Raw genomic sequence first — 18,243 nt, 5'->3', positions numbered from 1 at the left:
CCTAGGATGCTAGAAAACTTTGAGGAAATAGGAAAGACCTCAGTCTGAGGATTATGAGGTTTTACACAGAGGTATAATTAACTATTGGAGCACCTACTAAAAATTATGTTTAGTATTGCAGAAACATTAAAAATTATTCACATATCTCAATTTCTAAACACTGGAGTATGGTTGTAAATTACCACAGCACTAGAAATTTGGGGATTAAAGAAATTTCACTAGGGGGCTGAATTCTTATTAGAGACAATTTGGGCTCCTCTGTTGCTACATTACACTTGGGCTATATTTCTGGCTAGACTTTTTTTTACTAGTCAAATTTGATTGCTGAAATAATAGGTTATATTAGAAAAAGAGCACAATCAATACATAAAGGATTATTAAAGACACATTCAGCAAAAGTAATCTTGATTACTCCAGTTCTAATATTGACATTTTGAGCATAACCATTATGGATAAAAATTCTCTTCTTTGCTAGAGAGTCCACCACCTAAGCATTATCTTAATTAAGCAAACCATAGCTAAAATATTTAGTAATTATTTTCCTTGATTGGCTCATGAAAATGAAATCACATCACCTATAATATAATCTATCTCCTTGCAATATGAAATAGTCACCTCCAGGTGGCAATAACAAGGAAATGCAGAATGAATTTAGCAGAAGATGTATCATTTTAAAAATAAATGGTAGGGAATTAAAACATCCTTCTTTAAAAAGCATTGTGGAATACACCCGAGTGATTTTATCTCACACTGTAAAATCTTTGCTAGCTTTGCATAAGTGTATAAGTATTTCAGATCTGTATATAGTCACAACCTGATGAGAAATGCAATTTAGTTTTCCATCTGACCTTGTGTGCATGCCAGCCTTCATCAGTCATGGTGCATGCTGGATGTGTTATAGCACAACCATTATCCTCAGCCCACATGGCGATGGACATCATGAGAGTTGTAGTGTAACACATCTGGAAAACACTCAGTTGAAGACAGCTGGATTTTTTGTATTTATGAAAGGCCTCCCCTAGTATTAAAACAGCAGGTTAGAAGTACAAGGTTTCTTTTTTTGTAACAGTGGAAGCCGGAAGCAGGAAGAGAAACATTACCATGAAGAAGGAGTGGTGTCCTGATACAACACACCATTAATACTGCTTCCAGAAAGTACAAAAAAGTATATAGTACCTGAGAAATATGGTATAAAATTGCAAATTGGTTCCAGTAGTTTCTGAGCATTATTGAACATTATCTAAATATTTTTGAGTAGTAAATAAACTGAAATGTGTAGTGGTGTGGTTACTTTACATATAATCTGATTGAACAATCAGTCTTTACTCTTACCACTTAAAATTACGCTGTCCTTGAATGGTTAATTTCCTTATTAATTATTATTACCTCTCTCTTAAATAAAATCCAAACCCTGGCAATATTCTAGATACAATGGTGCCTGGGCTTTAACATCAAGTAGAGAGGCCCCACTTGTGTGCTGACCAAGATCTATTAAACTGGCAGGCAAACACAATGCATCCTTCAGCTTGATGGTCTCATTTTTAAGGGATTCCCTGTGTGTGAATGACTGCTTTCCTCTTTTAAACAAGCCTGATTGCGTCAAGTAGTTTCTACCTTAAAAAAAAATCAGGACTGTTTCACTGTTATAATTTTGTGATTATTTCTAATGCTTTAATTACTCTATATACTCATGTATAAATCAAGAGCAGATTATGGGACCAAAATTATGGAGTTTTATGTGATCCTTGGATAAGTCATGAGATATTCTGTGGAGAGGGGGAAATGCCCCTGGCCACCATCACTACCATTTCCCAACTCAGGCATTCAAAAAAGATAAGAAGCAATGACATGTTAGGGAGAATAGAGGTGGTTGATACTTAAAAAAAAAAAAAACCTTCTCCTGGGACAGACTAAGCTCTTATCTTTTGTTACTCTATTCTAAGAAGGCGGTGGCATATATCAGATAGGACACATATTGGTTATGCTTTATCTTACATTACTTTATATTAGATAAATGTTAATATCTCTTTTTAGTTTTCTTGTATTTTTTTTAGGTTTTTCAAAAATAAACATCTTATTAATATCAATAAGGACTAGATAATTTTGCTTACGAAGTAAATTTTAAGGAAAGAGCCGTTTTTTTCCATCTTAAGGGCAACGGATTCTGTCTGATCTCAGAAGCTATGCAGTCAATCCTGGTTAGTGCTGATGAAAGACTAACAAGGAATACCAGGCGTTATCAGCTACATGGCGAAGGAAGGGACTGGCAAAACCACCTCTGAATATTCCTCACTTAAGGAAATCCTGTGAAATTCATGGGGTCACCATAAGTTGTCAAGTGACATGAAGGCAAGCAATGCTGAACTGTAGTCTCTGGATAGATTATAACATTATGCCAGACATCTTTTGAATACTGCTTTGAACTACATCTGGCACAGATGAAATTGCCACACACACTATCAATATGACCTAGCTGAAAAGAATGTACATTACCTGTTCTCAGAAAACAGCAACAACTTCTAGTTATGCTTCTAGGCATACTTCAGTATGCTGGTCTGATCATGAGGTCAGGGACCAAAACTCCAGAGAGATGTATACATTTAACCAAATTGAAACAGGGTATACAGTCTAACCTGCCCTGCCTTAATATGCTCTCTCTTTTTTCTCTAAGAAATCCAAAGTGGTAGCCATGTGTTTCCCCTTGCTAAATTCTATTCAGCTACCCAAATCAAAACTTGTGCTAACATAGTGTTTTATTCATATTAAAGGTAAGCAAGCTTCAGAGGCCCAGTGGTAAACAGTCCTCCCTCATGGGTCCTGCTATAAGCCACACAAATTAAAATATTAAAACAAAAGTGGCTGTAAGTCCAAAGTTTTGTAGCTCTTCTAGGATGTGTCAACAGTTGACCACAGCTACCAAGTGAATAGTAGGTATTCACTAATATGAAAACTGGTATAATTCCAACCAAGGAAAAAAGAGCATGAAAAAGTACTAACTGGATCATGATGATAAAAAATATTTTCAATAAGATATTGTATACATTTCTATAAAGAATTAAAATTCTCATTTCAAAAGATTCTCATATTAAAAATAACACGAAGGAGAAATTTAATCTTTGTAGTCCTGTGCTTTCACTAGCATGGGTAACACTGGTCTTGATTTATCATGTGCATAGATTTATCATGTTTGTTTTTAGATAGGACAGGCAGTCCCCAAGATACAAACATCTGACTTACAAATGACTCACAGTTAAGAACAGGCTGAGACAACAGGAAGTGAGAGAAATTGGCCCTTCAGAAGGGAAATTCACTCCTGAAAGAGTTATCATGGTAAACAATTGTCTTCATCGAACAGGCCCGTAACCAGGATTTTGATTCGGGGGGAGGGGGCTGAGTTTGATTCGGGGGGGGGGGGGGGAATCTACCCCAGCAAACCTTTTGTATCGTTATCCCAATACCCCCATGCATATGGGATATATTGAGCATGGTGATCAGATCATGATATGAATAAACGTAACAGTGAATGCAAAATATATAGTTTGCAAACTGAAAGTAATGACTTTCAATTAATAGCAAACAGAGCTTAAAATGAGCCTCTTAAGGAAAACTTTGCTATTTCATTTAAAAACTCAAGATAATATATTATGTCTTGAACTTTTACTTCCACTTTTACTCTTGAACTTTTACTCTCTTAAACTCTGTGTGAAATGTATCTAATATTTACATACCTAGCAGACCAAACCTTGAAGTAGATTAATTGCATAGGAAATTTTTACTATGTTTACATTTTTGTCTTAAATTAATTTTTTAAAGCACAGTAAAGAGTCTGAGGACAAATTATTCAACTGTTTATCATACATAAGACTGCATGACTATAATACAAAGGGCTTGTCTTTTCATTTAACGTTACAATATACACAGCAAGTCCGGACTAGATCTTACAATCTGAACACAGGTATTTAACCTTTTCCATGCTGTTTATGTTTACAATGCACAGAAGTCCTGTAACCAAACTGTGTAGTAAAGCACACAAAACTGGACTGTAACATAACACAGTATGCAGAAGCATTGGAGTCTATGGTTTTCCATTATGTAGGTTTAAAACGGTTTTAATTTTTGGTGCTTGCTAAGGTGTGGCAACCAGCACAGAAAAATATACCCATATTTGTTACCCTTATATTCCTAGCAGTAAGTACTGGACTCTTTTTTGTATTGCTAAGCTCAGTGTTTCATTCCTAAGATGACAGCCTCTCATTCAAACGTTTTTGAACTGCCAAGTTCAAAAATATTTTAATTCACAGGCTTGACATTTCAGTACAGAAGAAATATGGATCCCTTGATAAAAACATTGCTGATTTACAAAAACAGGTAATTTCCAAAGCATTCTTTCACATTTGCACTGTATTCAGCCTCTCTGCTGCCATTGTGATGATGGGTTTAAAATAAAATAAAACAAAACAAAACACCTTTTGGTCAGAAAAACTGACCTGGATGGCCATATGATACAGACCAATATGAAGTACATGGTTTACTGCTGCATGACCTTTTCAACCGGTTTACTGGCAGAGGTAGATTACTGCTTCTGTTTACGTAAAGGGCAAACAGTGTTAACCTGGGAAAGATAATCACTTCTTTACCCCGCTTCCTCAGTTTAAATCACTGTTTTTCTCCATAATTTAAAATCTTTATATGGGTCCAGAAATGTAGCAACTGCCAAGCTGACTGTGTTATATTAAGGCAGCAGAACCCAAAAATTAGGCACCTGTTAAGTACAGCCTGTTAACCTCAGGTCTCACATGAGCTTTTTGCTTTACTCATACTAGTGTTTTGGACCTGTTCATGCAATCAAGGTCTTGCCTTCAAGTTTACATTTATGCTAATAAGGAATACAAGAATCAACTGCTGGTTTCATAGCTTCTGGATCTAATGTCCCTTTTACTTTCAGAAGCCTGAACACATTTATAATGTAATAGATGTTATTATAGTCTTGAATTAGATGTCAAATCTATCATGTTCAGTACACAGATTGCTGTAGATGTATTGGCTATGAATTCAACAACAGTTCCAGTTTTGTTTAAGCAATAGTACAGCCATAATTTTCAACTGACATTTAAAAATGGTCTAGTTACACCTTGTGTCAAAGTGCAGAACTGCTACATTATTGGTTACAGACATCTATGTGCTATAAAAACAGCTTTGGTACAATAAATTATCAAAAAAGAAAATAAATTTTTGTAAAATTCACAGCATAATTGTGAGGCAAAAAAGCAGTCACATAAAATTCTGCATTTTTAAAAATGTTCAGGATGAACAGAAGACATCTTTGTGCAGAAGTAATGGTGGAGAAACCACGTGCCCAGAAAAAGCAAAAAAGAAAGAAAAAAGAAAATAAAGAGAAAAAAGTAAAAGCGGGGAGGGACACAGTTGTAGCTATTTCCATCAAAAGCAAACCACTACTCCTGTGACCTTCAACCAATAAGGAAGTCAATTTTATGACACACGCAAAGTGACCTTGCAATACCTTACAATAAGTGGGTCACAAAAGTCTATTTAAAAGAAAGGCCTCTTGAATTACCCATTCTCTGTGTTTTCAGCATTAAGGACTATCTGAAAAGCATGTCCAAAAGTGATTGCATCTGAAATGGTAGGCTCTTCTAATTTAGAGTCCAAATCCATAAGGCCAAAGGTTATCCCCAAAGACCACCACTTAAGACTTCCCCTGGACTGGCCAAGACTAACCTGTTGATTGCTTCTCAGTGCACCTTAGTTACAAGACCAGCCATACTCCAACACTAGCTGATTGTGGTCTCAAGTATGAGAAACACAGAATCCTATTTCAATTGCTGCTCTGATTCTCAGTAGGTTCAGATAAGGAGAGTCCTGATTACCGCCACTTAGCATGCTTAATGTGCCTCATGAACACCATCACAACCGTCCCTTTTTATAGCTGAAGATTATATTTTGTAATCTGAAGGTCCCTCTTCCTTACAGTACTTGCCTTTTTGCGCTCACATATGTTGGGAAATTAAAACTCATTAATCTCTGCCCCCAGTCATTTTAGACTTTTTTTTTTGAAGAAAAGTTTTTTTGAAAAAAAAAAAACTCCCCAAAAGCCCATTTATGATTTCTGGGCAGTGCCTTTAAAATCTGCTTGCAACTGAAACCAAGATTTGTACATTTACCCCTGTGTTGGATGAGAAAAATAAAACAATGACTTGGTTGTGGGAATTAAAACAGGGACAAGATGAGATATCACCTCAAAGCTATCTAGGATAGGTATGGACATGGCTCTAAAAACTGCACTGTCCCTTTGCAATCTGTTCAAGTTTAAAAAAATAGTCAGCTTTGCCCTCCTGTAGCGGTTCAGTAAGTCTATCTCCTTCTGATTCAAGCAGCTTTGCACTTTTTTTGGAAAAACACCACTTCTATAAAAACACACAAGAAACAAACTTGTTTCAGTTTAGTCACGAGCTAGCCACAGGACTTTGCTGAACACAAACTCCTGTCATGGGAGACTCTTCCCTATCGATTCCCTGCCTCATCGCAAGGTGTCCTTCAGTCATGTAATGAGCAGGACCTGTATTAGCAGAAAATTGGTATGTTGGATGTCCTGCTATGCCAGTTTCTTGGCGTGGATTAGAGTAGACTGTTAAATTGACGTCCATTGCTCCATTCTGTCCAAAGTCCAATGTATTAGCAGCCACTGGGCGGTTCTGATAGGCTTGATTGCCTTGATTACCAGTTGAAGAGGAAGATGTAGAGGAAGAAGTAGTTGAGGAAGACAGGGAGGTCATGGAGTGGTGACTATGAACCACCTCCATAGAATCCTGGGTGGATGAGCTGTTTGTTGGAGAATTGTAGACCCTTGGCCTGGTCCGGCTACCCAAGGCTTGTTGTCCATGGTGATGGTGATGGTGGTGATGGTGGTGGTGGGAAGTGTTTCCATGATGGTGATGTAATGCATTCTGTTGTGGAGGGGGTACATGGAAAGAGGTTTCTTGAACTGGATGGGTTTCAACAGTGACTTGTGTAGGAGCTTCAGTGCCTGTCCAACCAAGAGGAGGAGGAAACTGCTGCCGAACCTATCATTTTGAAAAAAGGTAAAGAGATATGGTTGTCACTTTAATGCATACTTAAAAGTTTTATGTAACATGCCCAACTTTTTTAAAAGATGGAAGATTAAATATAAATAGAGTAAAATATAACAGCATCTTCAAGTTTATTTGATACTAGCTGTCCCCTGCCACGCGTTGCTGCGACCTAGTCTGTGTAGATGTGTGTGTATATATTTGTGTATATGTGTACAAATCAAATCAAAACATTTATTTCGGTCATTGACCAGCACAGGAAATAGTGTCACATTTCCATACAAACCTGGCATGTTTGGTACATTAAAAATATAAATATAACTACTAAAAACACAATATGGGTGAGGGAGCAGAAGGAGAAACAGGATAAAAACATACAATGCCCAGATCCATCACCAAATTGTAGATTCAGGGAAGAAGATTACTGGACACATAGTTGACTTTTGGAACTAGTCATTCCCTGGTGGATTTTGTATGCTGCTGCACAGAACTTTGCGACATTGTAGGTTGTAGCTGAATTAGTATCTGCAAGTAGCAGGGAGGTATAAAATTGTCCTGAATGGCCTGGGTGCTTGTCTATCAGAGGTAAGATAAGCCTGGCACGGATATCCCTGTAGAACGGGCACTGAAGGAGCACATGTTCTATTGATTCTACATGACCCGAGTCACAGGGGCAGAGTCTCTCTGGGAAAGGGATCTTCCGGTAGCGGCCTTCGAGTACAGCTGATGGGAGAGCGTGGCATCGGGCCAGGGTGAAAGCCCTTCGATGAATAGGAACCTCTAAGTATGTTAAATATGCCATAGGGGAGGCAAGGTATCTGCTGTCTTCACTGATAAGGAAGGTTGGAGCCGAGGCCAGATCTAGTTGGCGCTCTGTGTCTGTGATACGTTGTTTAATAAGTGCTTTGGCTTGATTGTAATCCATAGTTAATAGTAGACCTGGAGAAAATCCCAACAAGGAGATTTTGGATGCTACCGCCTGCTTCCATGTGGATTGGAAGTCATCCTCCATGGTTAGTGGGGCAAGGCCAAGGGGTGCACGGGACAGTCTGAGCCAGAGGTTAAGTATGGCCACCCACACCCTGGCCTCCACTCTCATAAAACCCGTCTCTAGTCGCAGGGTGGCATTAGAAATGCATTTAGGTACCTGCAATGTCGATCTCAGAAACTTGGACTGAACCACCTCTAATGGGGCAAAACTGGGGAAGGGGCCCAGCTGAGCACCATACAAGAGTTGGGCTAATGACTTGGCTTCAAACAGCTTGAGCGCTGCCGGTGTGAAGTGGCCCCCTCTTGTCCTGAGATATTTAAGAATGGCAATTGAGCTCCCCTGCGTGGTGTTGGATACTTGATCCGCATGAGCTCTTCTGCCACCATTAGATTGGAAAAGTACACCTGGATATTTGAAGGATGTAACTTGTTCAATTTTATGACCATCTATGCTCCAAGAGTAAGTCCTGGGCCTATTAGCGAAAGCCATGATTTTGGTTTTATTGTAATTGAGTTGGAGCTGATCTGTGTTGCAATGTTGTATTAATGCTCTCAAAGCTCTTTTGAGCCCAATGGGTGTTCTAGAGAGTACAGCAGCATCATCTGCATAAAGCAGGATGGAGATGTGTCTTCCCGCCAGCTTTGGGGGGTGGAAGTTCATGTTTTGAAGCTGGTCCACTGTGGAGTTTATATAGAAGTTGAACAGCAAAGGGGCCGGAATGCAGCCTTGCTTGACACCCTTGCATGTTTCAACAGCCTCAGTGAGGTGGCCCTGTGGGTTGCATCTTACTTTGAGTGTGGTCTTTTCATGATGTTGGCGTATTAGATATAGTAGACAGCGATCAATTGTGTACATATGTGTACATATGTGTGTTTGTTTTTTTAACATTTTATCCTGCACATGTGGCCCGCCCACTGTTACTGTGATTGTGTTTATTTTAATGTTATATTGTTAATGCATTCATATGTTTTTATGTAATCATGATGTTGTTGCTTGTTGCTTCTGTTTTGGTTTTATTTTGCAGTAATATGTTGTCTGGGCTTGGCCTCATGTAAGCCGCCCCGAGTCCCCATTGGGGAGATGGTGGCAAGGTATAAATAAAGATGATGACGATGACAACCTTTCCACTAAAAGACATGTGCTCAGAAATGGACTGGCCTGCTTTTACACATTCACACTGCAGGGAAGACTGGAAAGCTTTTGGCTTATAAAGTTTATCTGTCTTGGCAATAATTTGAGTGCCAAACTGGAGACGTAGCAAAATTCATTTTGTACTCAGATACCTAAACTAGACTAAATGTTAATTTTAATTCTTGGTTACAATAGACATCTTTTCAAGAGTTTACCTGTGGACTATGGGTTTCACAATCCATAGCTTGCACAGCAGCAGTGAAGTGTCCACCACTATGTCGATGCTGATGCGTTGGATCTGACCGTGCCCTTCCACTGTTGCTTGTCCCAGAAGAGCCACCTTTTAAATGTAAGCAAGCAAATATTAACACAAACAAATTAAATACAGAGGTCCCCACACCAAAATAGGAAAGTAAAGATAAATCCAGAAAGACTTCTCATGTAATGTACATTTTAAATTGTGATTGATAAAAGACGGAAAACATAAGTAGCTGACTGAACTCTTACAGTAAAACCACAGCTTCAAGACTATAAACACAAATACCTCTTTCACCAATTTGGAACCTTTTAATAAAAATATTAAAGCTTGCTTTAAAAATACTAATTTGACAATCAGTAAATACCTGAGCTTGAAGATGTGCTAGAAGTGGTTCCTGAAGACTGTGATTGCTCCATAGCAGGACTGGTGGATACACTGTTACTTGTATTTGTACCTTCATCTGCTGTTTTCTTAAAGAAACTGTGCTGCAGGGCATAATAAGGTTGAATACGAGTTTTCGGATCATAGTCAAGCATCCTTAAGATGAGGTCTTTAAACTTCAAGTAGTCAGCTACAGTATGACCCGATTCCCCAGCACGACGTCCCCCTGGTCCTCCTGTTTCAACTCCAAGTATATTATGAAGTTTACGGGTTCCAGGTGGCTTGTACTCCTGTTAAATGAGACATTCCTTATATTTAATAACATACTGCTGCAAACTGATTTCACCAAAACTATGAGTATTACTTCTCAAAGTACTTTTGACCTTATTCTGTATTTTTATCACTACATTTAAAAATTGCAATTAAAATGAATTCTACAACTATGTAATGTTGTCTTTATAATACAGTGTACTTATTACAGTCTTCTAAGAGAAGTAAGTCTTACTGAATTCAACAAAGCTTAGTCCTAAGTAAATGGGTATACTTCTCATTTAAATGAACTTGAGCTACAAAAATGAGTTTAAGCCTGACATTCGAAATGGCTACTTACCCTTTTCCCATCTTTGGTCTTCTTTAAGTTCCAAGTGCCATCTGGCAACTTTTCAAAGAACTTTCTTGCTTTGGGTGCTTGGTCAAGAATGTGAGCAGGTGCTACGCCCAAAACCTCTACTATTTTATTCATCTGATCCACCTAATAAAAGGAGGAGGATCAGTTAGAGGAGGAGATTTACCAAAGTGAAGTATATAGATATCCTTTGTTTCAGATGAGTATGACAAACACACAAAGATAACATAGTTTTAATTATTATTTACACTATCAACCCCATGTAACACTAAAACATCAAAATCATCTGGGCGTCCCCTGGGCAACGTCCTTGCAGACGGCCAATTCTCACACACCAGAAGCGACTTGCAGTTTCTCAGGTCGCTCCTGACACGACAAAAAAAAAAAACAAACCAAAAAAAACCCCAACTATATGCATCCACTTTAAAACACTAAAAAGGAAGATTACATTACCACTGTCTTTTGTGTCATTGCATACCTCATTTGCTCCACTGAACAGGGGTTCTCCAGTATGCATTTCTACCAAGATACAACCAAGTGACCACATATCAATTGCAAGATCATAAGGCATCCCCAATAGCACCTCTGGTGATCGATAAAAGCGACTCTGGATGTACTGGTATATCTGCATTTTTTTAAAAAGAAGTATTAAATCACTTAAAGTCCATTTCTAGTTGAGATGTTAAATAAACTGCAGCCAATATTATTTTTATAATCTTCTATTAAATATAAGATAATGACGGAAATAAAAAAATGTTGTAAGACTTGGTGATTACTTTTAAAAGCAAACATCTCTTACCTAGGCAATATATCTTGACTGCCACAATGTTGTAACATGCCAGTCATTAAAAAATATTGACATACTGGCCATGGCTGACACAGGAGTTCAACAGTGCTTAACTGTGTGCTAGACTGCAAGCACTAATTTTACTATAAACCATTATAATTTATTCTAATGGAATTCCAAAATAAATGGATACATATTCTATATTTCTAAGGTTTGCTTGGGAAAAACAAAAACACGCAAACAAACAAAACACTGCAGTCCTTTAATAACTACAGATAGAATTGGTTAGTTCTTCTTTCTTGCTAATTCAAAATATAATAATTAGTTCACCTGTTAAACTATACTAACCATAACAAACAGAAACTACTCAATTATCCTGAAAATGGTATTTTTCCCAATCATCCTGAATTAAACACATGAACATTTACCCTCTGTCCAAGTTGACAAGAACTGCCAAAGTCAACTATCTTGATAGCGCTTCGTTTGGGATTACAGAGCAAGATATTCTCAGGTTTTAGGTCACAGTGAATGATGCTAAGTTCAGGAGTTGCAAGAAAAAGCAGTGCAGTGCACATTTGTTGTGCAAACTTTCGCGTCAAGTTCAGTGACACCCCTCTGAAGTTTGTGTTCCTCAACAGGTCATAAAGGTTGTAGGAGAGCATTTCAAAAACTAAACAGAGATGATTTCGGAACATAAAATGACGTTTCAAATGCACTGAAAGAAAAAAGAAAACCTCTGCATTAAATGTGCATTCTTTAAAAAACAACAAAAAACAGACACCACCAAGTGGTATATAACATGGTACATTGATTTTTTAATAGTAAGCCCTCCAGTTTCTGAAAGCAATTTACTGTCAGAAATCGTTCTTATTCAAAACGTTTCTTGATTATCCTACATTGTACATCTCAAAATGAATAGATATAAATCAACATTACTAAGACAAGTATTCTTGATCACACAACCTATCTTCCTAATTCACAGGATACATTAAACATAAACATCCCCCATCTGTCCAATCTTTGTCTGGCCCAGTATATGTCAATTTGGCAGATGGACTATGCTTTATTCTTTATATCAAGTGGAAAGTCAAATGTGACATAACTGAGTTCAATAACAAGTACAAACAGCCTTGATTTACTGAAAGGGAAGAAAAGTTTTAAGAAGTGCTTTCCCTCTAAAATCAGGATGGAAATCATGTGGCACTCTAGATCAGTGCTTCCTAGCTTTGTACTTTCTAGATTTTAGCAACCCCTACTCGACTGCCACATGCAGAGTCTACTCACTAATAACTCAAAGTACCACCTTACTAAGCAAAAAATGCCGAAGTGCCAGATTCTCAGAGGAATTTTGCCTTGCCAGAGACTGCCAGAAAAACCTGACATAAAATCCCCAACACTATTTCTGCTTTCTGTGCACATATGCTTTTCCCAAAAAAGACATAAAATGTACATTTGCCAAGCCCACCTGATTTCTTTACATTTAAATATGTAAATGTTTGCCTTAAAAGGAAAGCAAAAATATAATGCTTATCATTAAAACAAAATGGGAAATATAAAGCTGTACAGGTTTCAAGTATTCAGAAGTATCTGCCAACATGAATTATTAAAATACCTATGTAATATTTCATTTCTGTATCATGTTTGTTCATAAGCTCAAGAAGTCGCACTTCAATCTGGGCTTGATTTAGGAAAGCCTTCTTGTTCTTTATAATTTTAATAGCCACCCACTCCTGTTCCACACGATCATATGCCTTTACAACCTGCAGAATGAAAAAGGATCTGTTAAATACATGTAATTTCACTATTGCATTTAATATCTCATACATAGAAAAATAAATAAAAACTATTTCAAAGCTTCAGGAGCTCAATTATACAAACTAAATAACGATCCCCCACAAACAGGTAGTCACAGAGCTATTCCCCCACAGGGTAACCACAGTGAAGAATCTTCTCCACAATGGAGAGTGAATGTTAAGCATACTTTCTTTTTTTAGGACTGTGCCAGTCACCTGTGAAATACAGAATGACAGACAGAATGGGCTCTTGCTGCCTGAAGGCACTCATCTTCCATTGAGCAAACAAATCACTCTGTACATCATCTCCATTCTATTCCAAGAATCATTTTTGTTCTTTTCTAAATTTTATTTTCTTCTCCTCCTCTAACTCAGCTATCTGACCCAAACTTCAAAAGCTTCTCTCTCTCCTGCAACCTCCATCCTGCTAACTTCACAAACAAATCACATAGATTAGCCTGCCTAACAACATAGCCATGTGACACATTTCCTCAAATTCTAATATTTCTCCCGAGACAGGACTTTCCGTTTCACCAAATGTGACAAAGAGAGCGAGGCATCCACTCTAATGAATTCTCATTTTAAATTATAGAATTGTGGAATCTATAAAATTAAGTGGAGTAACTAAAAATGAAATTATTTAATAATGTATTGTGTTAATCAGTGAGTTAATGCCAGTTTTACAAATAGATAAAACTATTGTATGATAATAATGAATAATGAGCTGGCTAATGGAAACTGATTCTTGGTTATCTAGCTATTTACAAATTCTGGATTTCAGTTTTATTCAAGAAAAGGCATAGCAACAACCTAGGTTAACTAAAAAAAACCTGAAAGAACATTTTCCAATTTGACAGTTTAGTTCATATAAAATTGTGAAGCAAAGCAGCTTGTGCAGAAAATGGATATGACTTGTAACTGAACTAAGAGCTATGTAGGTTGTTAACTAGACATGCTTATAATTCAGATTAATAATTTTTCAAGTAGCATTCATTACCTGTCCAAATGAACCTTTGCCTATTAAAGAGTCAATTTCATAACGATCCATCCACTTTTCCCCATTTTTCACAATGTAATCATAGTTATCATCATCATATCCATCATTGTAAACCTTCCGCTCCTTTTTGTGACTAGAATCATCTCCTTGGCCCTGTTGATGCCGCCGTTTCTTTTTTGCATAGTAAACCTAAAATTTGGAAACAGAATGATAGTATGAAGTCAACTAGAACCTGCCTCTGGGGTATAAATTAAATATACTAATAAATATTGAATCATAACAATAACAATATAAATATAGTATTATTTATCATTGTTCATTTATTCTTTATCACTGAATTTTTTACTGCTGTTTGTGTTTAATTCTATTTTAATTTTTGTATATTTTAAATTCTGTGCTTTTATGTCAAGCCACTTTGAGTCCCCTTTGGGGAGATAAAGTGGAGTATAAATAAATAAACAAACAAACAAATAAATAAACAAATAAATAATGCCAGTGCTTATTATAGTTACTTTAGAAAACTTCTTTATCTACCTGACAACAATATGAAGAGAAAATGCTTTTAGTAGTGCCATGCCAACATCTTTTGAGGCAAAACAGTACCAACAGAGCATGCTGCACAAATGGGCAAAACCTGAGATTTAAAACGATAAATGTTCCAAAAAGGAGCAAAATTTGGCACAACCCCTGTAGAACAGCACTGTATATGCATACTGCTGTCATATTGCTGTGGAATTCCAGCTACCTGGATGTAGATGGCAAATACAAAACCAATTCTGCTCCATTATGCAAAAGAAGTAAATAAATACTTTCTGTCATCAACTCTGGTCCTTCTTATGGCTAGGTAAATGCCTTGAAAATGCAGAGTGAATGTGAAGCTAGTATTGTGTTGAGGTGTCTCAGTAAGAGTCTTGCTCTCTAAACAAGCAAGCAAACTCAGAAAGAGTCTGAAAGTGCAGAGAAAAGTAAAGAAGCTTTTATCTAACAAGGTTTTACCAGCTTTGTAACTGAACCTGATCAGTTAACAAGAGGATTACACATTTCAAAATACTATTCAAGCAGCAGGCATTCCTTTGGTTAATATAATCTAAGAGTACATCATTGCAACAATACAATAAAAATGATTGCTAGTCCCAGCAAGAGTAGGCACATTGAACAAATGATTTTAGTTCAATGGACATAGTCTAGTTGGGTAAATGGGTTTAGATTTCTTTCTCTTTTATTGGTCACTTTTAATGCTAACAGAAATGCACAATTTTAGCAGATAAGAATATGTGACTCAATTAGCATCTTAGTACCACTAAATGCACTCTGTGTAGGAAACAATTTTTTTTCAAGTGCTACTCATAATAACATCAGTGTAAAAACTAAACAAAATAAAATTAGAAAAGCTGTGTATACTTTACCTCATTAATATGTTTGTATGTTTTGATCAAATCTACTGACAGTTTTCTCAGAGGGGCAGTTGCTGGATCACGGAAAGTTTGGGGCATTCGCCTCTGTAAAACAGCAATATCAGACATTACATTACACAGATAGGAGGGAAAATCTAGCACACCATCTCAAAAAAAATGACTCAGTAGACACAGTACTCTGATAGCACTAAAACAGCAATTAGATTGTCAGTCAGAAAACACTGCACAGAACTCAGTAACACTAATCCTAAATGAGCTGAGCTGGCTGTCAATATTTCCAGATTTAATTCAAGTTGCTGTTAGTAATATTTAAATAGAGATGGGATCTTGATACCAGAAGGACTATTTCACCTTAAATATGCATGAAGATTCCAATCTGCTGGAGGAGTACTCCATGCTTCACCAATGATGGCAGTATACTATGGTAGACACATCTCAATTGTAAAACTCCATAGAGACTTAAGACACCTAACTGGTAACAATGATGCATCCATTTCAGCACCAATTAAAAACATGACTCTTTAAATACAACATTGTAGCCTTAATTGGTTTCTTTCTAAATCTGCATATATGCTTGGTTTTAACTTGTCTTGACCTGTCTTAATTAACTTTAAATTGCTTTGTTTTGACTTATTTTTGTAACAAATTGTTTAGTAAACCTTTAGACAATTTTAATATTTTTTTATTTTAAAATTATTTTAAACTGAACATTGTTGTATTGTAATCCACCCTAAGATCCAGTGGAATAAGGAAAGGTGAAATAACGAATCCTATACAAAGACTGCACATAGACTGGATATGCTCTGTTGACAAGAAAGCAGACTGGCAAACTTTACAGACTGAACATTACTTCACCATTTATGTGAATATTCAATTACATGTTTGGTAACATATCTCCAAAATATCAATATTTGCAAGCACGTATTCATATAAAATAATGTGTGCCTTACTATTTTTTGTGCAATAGTATCTCTAAATGCTCATAATTCAAAAAATGGATTCTGAAAATGTGAATTGATGAAAATTCCATTGCCTCAAACAATAAATTATCAGATGTTGTTGTGATTAAGAAAATCTTTAAAATTAGGTTTATCATCTCCTGTCAGAACAAAATAAATATCACTCTTAGCATAAGGAGGAAATAAAACCTGAGTAATAATACAGTTGAATTTTATCTGGCCAGCAGATGGAGCCCAAAGCTTGTAAAACAAATTAATGGTTTAACAGCAGTTTATGAACACTGCAACTTGTCTGATGATCAACAGCAATCTTTAACCAAGAAATACAACAGATAAACTTCTCAAACCTGAAGGACTAGCGGTTTGAGTGTGAGACTAGGAAACTGAGAGAACAGGGTTCCAATCCTCATTCAGCTATGGAAACCCACATGTCACTCTCCCTCTTTCTGCCTCAAAGGATGATAATAGCAAACTTCCCCTGATCAAATCTTGCCAAAAAACCTCTAAGATAAAGTTGCTTTAGGGTTGCTATAACAACAAAGGAGAGGCTCTGGGGAGGGGGTGGGTGGGTGGGATGGGATTGGGGGATATTAGTTTTAAAGGCCATTTTAATGTTTTGCTGTATTTTAATTGTTTTTATCACACTGTTGTTATTTGTTTGTTATTTGTTTGTTCAGTGTGGATTGAGTCCCCATGGGGAGAAAGGTGGGGTGTGGACAGGTTGTTTACCAGTAACCGTGTTTCTTTGAGTGGTTCTCTGTGAATTCACATTGTGCCTGCACAGACTCTAACAGAAGTTTCCTAAGCTGTGATCTTTCAAATTTTGGCAGTAACACTGCCCACTTCACCCAGAGCATAAAAGGGACCCTGGTGATATTAAATAATTGATGCTATTAAATAAATAATTTAATGAATTAAGATAAAGAGAATCCAGTTAAACCTGTGATCTATCTTCATACCTAAACTACTCCCCCCTTTATAGAGTAGTAAAAATGTTTTAAGACACACTAAAGAGACAAAGGGTAAAATACAAATAAAAAATAACAAAACAAGAGGTCCAGATAGTATACACCCAAGGATTTTGAAAGAATTCAAATATGTATTGCCCATCTTGCACACATACATAACTTATCACTTATTATGTATTGAAAGACTAAGAAATAACTAATAGTACCAATCTTTTTAAAAGAATCCAGAAGCATCTGAGAATCACAATTATTCCCCTATTTATGTTTATAGCCCTGTAGCTCCCTAAAAAGGTCCAAAATGAGCAAACAGATTGAGCAAAATAGTGAAGATGAAAATGGATCCAGGCTTTCTGAGCCCACTTTGATATAAAAGAAGGGGTGTTACTATTGTTGTCATTGTTATTATTATATTTTTATCACTCAAGAAAAGTAATCCAAGTAATTATGAATAGGAAGTGGTCCAACTGTTCAGAGAAGCACAAAGTGCAAGCAAGTTCCAGAGCTTCAGGGAAGTTTCAGTACATCCCACAACTTTCTAAGGTGCTAAGGGAATGGACCCCATGCATCATTTGGACATCACACATTGGCTCATTTGGCATAAATAGATTGCTCTGGGGTGTGGAATACCTATTTCATTTCATCACTTCTTGGAGTGAGAAATCTTATTAGTGACTCTTAACTATAAGTGTTATATTAGCATTAATACTGATCATGAAGTTAAAAGAATGCTTAACAAAAATCTCAAATATAGCTGTAAGATGCCTAAGCAATGAGAAACATCATTTGCTATTAATGAGTCAAGTGTGCTATTAGTGAGTGAAGAAATATTCCAATTCAGGTTAGTCCTTT

General features: G+C 36.7%; 1 protein-coding gene across 2 annotated transcripts in view; it reads right to left on the bottom strand.

Moving 5' to 3' along the window:
- Nucleotides 1–3,833: 3,833 nt before the first annotated feature.
- DYRK1A (dual specificity tyrosine phosphorylation regulated kinase 1A) overlaps nt 3,834–18,243 on the bottom strand; it is a 107,808-nt gene continuing 93,398 nt past the window's right edge. For both annotated transcript variants that reach the window (XM_060770341.2, XM_067466714.1), the window contains exons 4-12: nt 15,459–15,551; nt 14,053–14,241; nt 12,875–13,022; nt 11,691–11,977; nt 10,954–11,100; nt 10,461–10,601; nt 9,834–10,140; nt 9,426–9,550; nt 3,834–7,082 (exon numbers count right to left, since the gene is read on the bottom strand). In XM_060770341.2, the coding sequence (XP_060626324.2) occupies nt 6,465–7,082; nt 9,426–9,550; nt 9,834–10,140; nt 10,461–10,601; nt 10,954–11,100; nt 11,691–11,977; nt 12,875–13,022; nt 14,053–14,241; nt 15,459–15,551 (2,055 nt within the window). In that variant the 3' untranslated portion in view covers nt 3,834–6,464. The remainder of the gene's footprint in view (nt 7,083–9,425; nt 9,551–9,833; nt 10,141–10,460; nt 10,602–10,953; nt 11,101–11,690; nt 11,978–12,874; nt 13,023–14,052; nt 14,242–15,458; nt 15,552–18,243) is intronic.

The sequence above is a fragment of the Anolis sagrei genome, chromosome 3, assembly GCF_037176765.1.
Source record: "Anolis sagrei isolate rAnoSag1 chromosome 3, rAnoSag1.mat, whole genome shotgun sequence".
In the NCBI taxonomy this organism is placed as follows: domain Eukaryota; kingdom Metazoa; phylum Chordata; class Lepidosauria; order Squamata; family Dactyloidae; genus Anolis; species Anolis sagrei.
The sequence above is the reverse complement of the archived record's forward strand: the minus strand, read 5'-3'. Positions and strand labels throughout refer to the sequence as shown.